The sequence below is a fragment of the Neofelis nebulosa genome, chromosome 1, assembly GCF_028018385.1.
Source record: "Neofelis nebulosa isolate mNeoNeb1 chromosome 1, mNeoNeb1.pri, whole genome shotgun sequence".
Lineage (NCBI taxonomy): Eukaryota > Metazoa > Chordata > Mammalia > Carnivora > Felidae > Neofelis > Neofelis nebulosa.
In genome coordinates, this window is record NC_080782.1 from 128,213,193 (window position 1) to 128,219,031 (window position 5,839).

The 5,839-nt window shown below is 54.5% G+C and overlaps 1 protein-coding gene across 1 annotated transcript; it reads left to right on the forward strand.

The window, feature by feature from the left end:
* Positions 1 to 305: 305 nt before the first annotated feature.
* On the forward strand, positions 306 to 4,234 carry TIFAB (TIFA inhibitor). Its single transcript, XM_058736100.1, has 2 exons — positions 306 to 532; positions 3,189 to 4,234. The coding sequence occupies exons 1-2, from the start codon at positions 492 to 494 to the stop codon at positions 3,790 to 3,792; spliced, it is 645 nt and encodes a 214-aa protein (XP_058592083.1). The 5' UTR covers positions 306 to 491; the 3' UTR covers positions 3,793 to 4,234.
* Positions 4,235 to 5,839: the final 1,605 nt, after the last annotated feature.

Sequence of the window (5,839 nt, forward strand, 5' to 3'; positions counted from 1 at the left end):
TGGCCACCGCCGGCCCATCTGTAACGTTCTCCTCGCACTCTCCCACATAAGTGGGGGCTCCCCTCATTGGCTCTCTGTTCAAAAAGCCTCTCCTTTCTAACAAGCCCGGGAGGCCTTCACCCCACACACCCACACACCCCCGTGGTTGGCAGCAGAGAAGAGTAGCAGCACCAGTGACGGGTGCCCTGGACACAGCTCCCGGGGTGCCTGGGGACAGGCTGCAGACCCAGGCAGTGTACTGAAGCCCAGCGGGGAACCCCACCCCCCAGGGGCCAGGGCTAGCAAGGATCCCAGGCTGCGGTTTCTCAACCACTCAGTGCTAGGGTTGCACTTCTGCAATGGGAAATCACACGTACATTTTCCTTCCTAACGGGAAAAAGGAAGAAAGCAGCAAAACTGATGAATGCTCTGACGTATCACATCCCCAAACCGCAGCCTTAAGTGCCAAGCCAGACCTGCCCTGGAAGGGACCCATTTGCTCCTGAGAGCTCATGGCTGCCGAGTCACAGCCAGAGGTGCCCCTGGCGGTAAGGTAGGTGGAGGGGGACTTGACGTACAGCCAGGGGAGATGGCCCGGCGCGGCGGGGGGAGGTGGGGAGCAGAGCCCCTGCTGGCTACTCACCAGGCACGTATCTCAGTGTCTTTCTGCTGTCTCCTCCCAGAGTCGGCATTGGTAGGGCTGGGTTCTGCTTCCCCAGAACAACTGGAGGGTCCTGGAGATGTGAGGGCCTCTTCCGGGGCTCTGCGCTGCTGGGGGATTTCTGTCGGCTCTGGAGCGCGCAGTGGAGCAGAGAGTAATATCTCACGAGCAGCGGTGAACCCTCATTTCTGAGGGATTTTCTCAGGGTCCCTGGGATGTGAGATCGGGTCCTAGAAGTGAACTCTGAGTTTCTGGCCTGGCCTGAGGACTTGGATACCCCGCTTGGCCATTCTGGGCCCAGCTTGTCTTTTGTAGTCAGGAGGTCTCCTGAAGGCTGGGGCCAGAGGGGGTTGTGGATGGAGACATGTGTATATCTGTGCTTTACGGAAAAGGGAGGGGCCAGAGGGACCAGAGGGGAAGGTCTTCACCATGAACCTACTTCACCCAAAATGCAGAAGGGGTGGAGGGCCCCAGATTCAGACCACCTGTGACAGGATTCCAGCCGCCGCCCCCCCTCCACACACAGCCCTTGAGCTCTAGGCTCACATTTGCCGCGTACCTAAACTTGGTTTCACATGATTTTCATGTGTGCGCGTCTCTTCATTGAGCCATTTGTCAAATGTGCCCAGACACATGTGGCCAGACACATGTGGCCAGACACATGTGGCCAGGCCCTGTTTGTACAGGGCAATGGGACACTGGGCAACAGGGCAGCTCAGACCACAGCCTGCCCCTGGGAAGTCTCAGAGACAGAGCAGGAGGGCTCAGGGAAGACAGGACGAGGACCCACATAATTCTGACGTGTAATCAGAAGATGGACTGAATGGCGGTGTCCGGAAAGGGTCAGAGGGCAGAGACAGGAAAAGAGCTACATTAGAAGACGCCACATTGGAACCGGGGCTTTAAAGAGGAGCGGTATTTGGTCAGGGTTTGGGATGGAGGATACATTCTTAGCAGAGAAAAACCTGTAAGCAAAGTCTGGTGCCGAGAAAGTGTACAATTAGTTATTCAAACCCACTCATCCCCTGGTTCCCAGTGAAGGCTCTGGCAGGTTCTGGGCCATATGGGGTTGGGGGATGTGCCAGAGAGTTTATATTCCTCAAATGCATGCAGGAGCAAAGCCGACTATTGTAAGTAGCCTTACTGCATGTGCCAGTGACATTCTAAAGGACAAATGATCAGAGATGGAGTTGCTGGAACAAAGCATGTGTGCGATTCACACTGTGGCCGCCTTGTTACTTGGCCTCCACACAGCCCCTGTCAATTCTTTTTTTTTTTTTTTTAATTTTTGAGAGAGAGAGAGAGAGAGAGAGAGACAGCGCGCGTGCATGACTTGGGGAGGGGGAGGGGAGGCAGAGCATCTGAAGAGGGCTCTGTGCTGAGAGCAGCAGAGCGAGCCTGATACGGGGCTCGAACTCACAAACTGTGAGGTTGTGAACTGAGCCGAAGTCAGGTGCTCAACCAACTGAGCCATCCAGACGCCGTGAGCCCCTGTCGGTTCTTGAGTGACATCTCTCATGGCTCTCCACCTTCTCCATCAGGATCTGTCCTCTGCCCATATAATGAGACATTCATGCCCAAAATACACTTGGCATGGGGCCAGGCCCATAGAAGCAACTTGGAACGTGCTAGCTGTTTTTCTTCATCCTCTGGGTCTCCAGGGAGCCTTTCTGGTTCCCCCAGGAGCCAGCTGGGCTTCCCTGTTCTGTCTCTCTCCATAATTCCTGATGCTAGAGGCACCTGTCTCCTCCCCCAGCTGGGTGTTCTGGAAATCAAGTTCTTGTTCTCCTATTGCCTGTGCTCATTGCCAGCAGCTGCTCAGTGCCTGGCTCAAACAAGGGCCCAGCAAGGGTATTTTTGTGTGACGGTTGAATACGAAGAAGGTGTATCCTGTCTGTCTGTTCTTCCCTCCCCTCAAAACAGGGCCAGATTGTCTCCAGATGTCAGTAGGCCACCACCATAACCACACCGCAGAAGCTGGTATCCCATATACCTTACAAAAACAAGGAGGGGCATACTGACAGTACGGAAAAGAAAACTAAAGCTCAGAGTGGATGGGTGGTAAGGCCCACTCACAGAATATGATCAAGGTGACACTGAGATTAGAACCAGTGGGGCTGAGGGGCACCTGGGTGGCTCAGTCGGTTAAGCGTCCGACTTCAGCTCAGGTCACGATCTCATGATTCACGGGTTCGAGCCCCATGTCAGGCTCTGTGCTGACAGCTCAGAGCCTGGAGCCTGCTTGGGATTCTGTGTCTCCCCCGCTCTCTGCCCCTCCCCCACTCGCACTCTGTCTCTGTCTCTCAAAAATGAATAAACGTTAAAAAAAATTAAAAAAAAAAAAGAACCATTGGGGCTGAACTTCCACACCAGCTTGAGCCTCGGTGTTATCCTGGCTTGAGCAGGATGACCATGTCCACACTCCGTGCTCCGCTCTGTTGGGCTGGAGGGGGTCCAGGGCCCCTGAGCCGGGCAAGCATGTCTAGGTTCAGGGAGTCACAGAGGTGTCAGGCTCCAACCACACTTCTCTGTGTTCCATCCTTCCCAGGCTCCCATCCACGGAGAAGCCCCTCACGGTCCTGCATGTGAGCCTGTACCACCCCACGCAGGACCCAGACACCTTTGCCAACGTCCCACCGAAGCTGCAGCATGACACCAACCCGCTGCTGGTGGGGCGGGGCCCGGACGCCCACCTCCAGCTGCGGCTCCCGTGCCTCTCCCGCAGACACCTGTCGCTGGAGCCCTACCGGGAGAAGGGTGGCACTCCCCTGGCCTTCTGCCTGAAGGCCCTGAGCCGCAAAGGCTGTGTGTGGGTCAACGGGCTGACTCTGAGGTTCTTGGAGCAGGTTCCACTGAGCATGGTCAACAGGGTTGCCTTCTCCGGCATCCAGATGGTGGTCCGCATAGAGCGAGGCACCTCCCTGGAGGCCTTTGTCTGCTGCTTCCATCTCAGCTCCTCGCCCCTGATTCACAGGCCCCAGGCTGAGGAGACTGATGAATGGGAAAACAAACCCCAGGAGCAGCCACCCCCAAGTTCGGGGCAGCGAGCTCCAGATCACCCGGGGCTTCTCCATGGCCCTTCCCATCCAAGCCCTGGAGGAGGAACAGAAACACAGCTCCAGAAGGAGCCCTCAGAAAGTATGCTCTGCTAGCCCCAGCGGCCCAGAGCAAGGCTTACCTGAAATAGAACTTGAACTGTTGTAGCTACATCATGTGAGGCTGACAAGCAAGACGGGCCTGGTAATAATGAACAAATTCTGCAAACGCGAACAGCCTGGGCTGGGGGAGCACCCTCCATGGTTACAGCTACGTAAAGGAACAGGAACTTCGCATACGTTAAAGGCCCTGAGGGCTTCTGAGAGCCTCTCTCAGCCTTTCCCCACATTTCCCCCGGCCTGTCTGCCTAGGAGTTACTTTATGTGGCTAATTTCGTGAGCTGCTTAAGAGCTGGAGTCTGAGGTTTCACGAGGAATGCATGGACACATGTACCAATTAGGTTCGTGGTAGCTCGGGGTTACCTTGGGCTTTCTAATACCCACAGGCACTCAGGGCTTAGGGAAGCCTGTGTTTAATAAACTGTAAGTATTTCATTAAGCTGGCATGCCCAGTAGGATTCCCTGATCGCCAAACGGGGTGCGTGCACGCCACGTTGTCATGCAGAGGCAGGGGCGGGAAATACAGAAGAGGTGTAAGAGGAAATTGGAAAGGTGGGGGCTCACATTTCTGGAAAGGATGTGGGCAGAGCTCAGGGTTTCCTGGGGGCGGGGAGCTGGGGGCTGGGCCTGCCGGGAAACTCACTGTCACACGGTCATCCTCACACTCCCTCCCTCTGTTATTTCTGGATCAAAGCCTTGGCTGATGGGAGGGCAAGATCTCCAGGGAAAGGTGGCTTCCCAGAGCAGAGAAATCTTTCAGGACTAAGTCCGTGAGGGTGGGGGGAAGAGGTTGTGGTAAAATTCAGCTCAACGGTAATTTTACTCAAAGTGGGTCATATACCAATGGGGGTGGGGTGGTCTTTCCAATATAAGGGACTAGTTAGTAAGCCATGCAGGTTAAGGGTGGGACAACTTCTCAGTGAACAGAGGGGCTGAGCACAAGTACCTACTCTCCACATCATCTCCATTCCAACTCCCCAGGGGGGGCTTGCAAGCATCATTGAGAAACAATGTTCACCCGTGCGGTGAAGGGAGGGACCTACAAACTCAGATGGCCATCATCATCTTAGACCATGCTCTATGATATTGGAGACACTGAGCCTGGCAAGAAGATTCAGCTGGTCTGCCAGGCACTCCCTGAGCATCCTCTCCATGGGGAAGACAGCAGTGGGCAGGAACCAGGCCTGTCCTGGCTTGGGAAGCTTCCCTTCTAATGGAGAATAGGACAAGTACACTCAGATTACAGCAAAAGGCAGAGGAGGGCAAGGGCTGTAAGAAGAAGGGGCTGTCCAATGCTTGAATGGCATGTGGGGGCCCCCCAAACAGTCCTTCACTCAGTTATTCAACAAACTTTCACCAGATGCTATGCAAAGCCCCAGGAACCCGCAGTGAACTAGGGTGACAAAGTCCCTGCCCCCAGAGAGTTTACCTGGGCTCATGAAAGACACCTGTTGAGGAACTAATCACTGAATTATTTGATCACCCCTGTTCTTGGTGCTGTAAACATTGTGTTTTCTCTCTCTTCGGGCTGGTGTTAACATTAGTTCTACCATTAAGTGGCCATATCTGGTGAGTGCTTACGTGCGCTTAGCCCTCTGCTAGGAGCTATGTGCCTTGCCCAGCTGAATCCTCAAAACGCTCAGAGGGACAGTGGTGTTAACACATTGTACACCTGGGGAAATTGAGGCTTAGAAAAGGTATCTTGCCCAATATCATGCCACTTACTGGCTGTGTGATGTTGGGCCAGGGACTTAGCCTGCTCTTGGTCTCCATTTCTCCCTCCGGCAAGTGGGTAAGATAACAGTCACCATTCACTGGTGATGTTATGACGGTCTTAAGAGCTCATAGTGAAGCATCTGTCACATAGTAGGCACTCAGGAAGGGTTAGACACCATCATGAAACCTGACAGAGGGAACGTGATGGGTCCATACCCAAGGGCTCACCTGCAGTCTGTGATTTCCTGATAAAGGGTTTTGCCTTTGCTGCAGGCCTGGTGGGCAGTCAGGAGGGGGCTTTAACCTGTTCCTTGCACCAGAAGGCCCG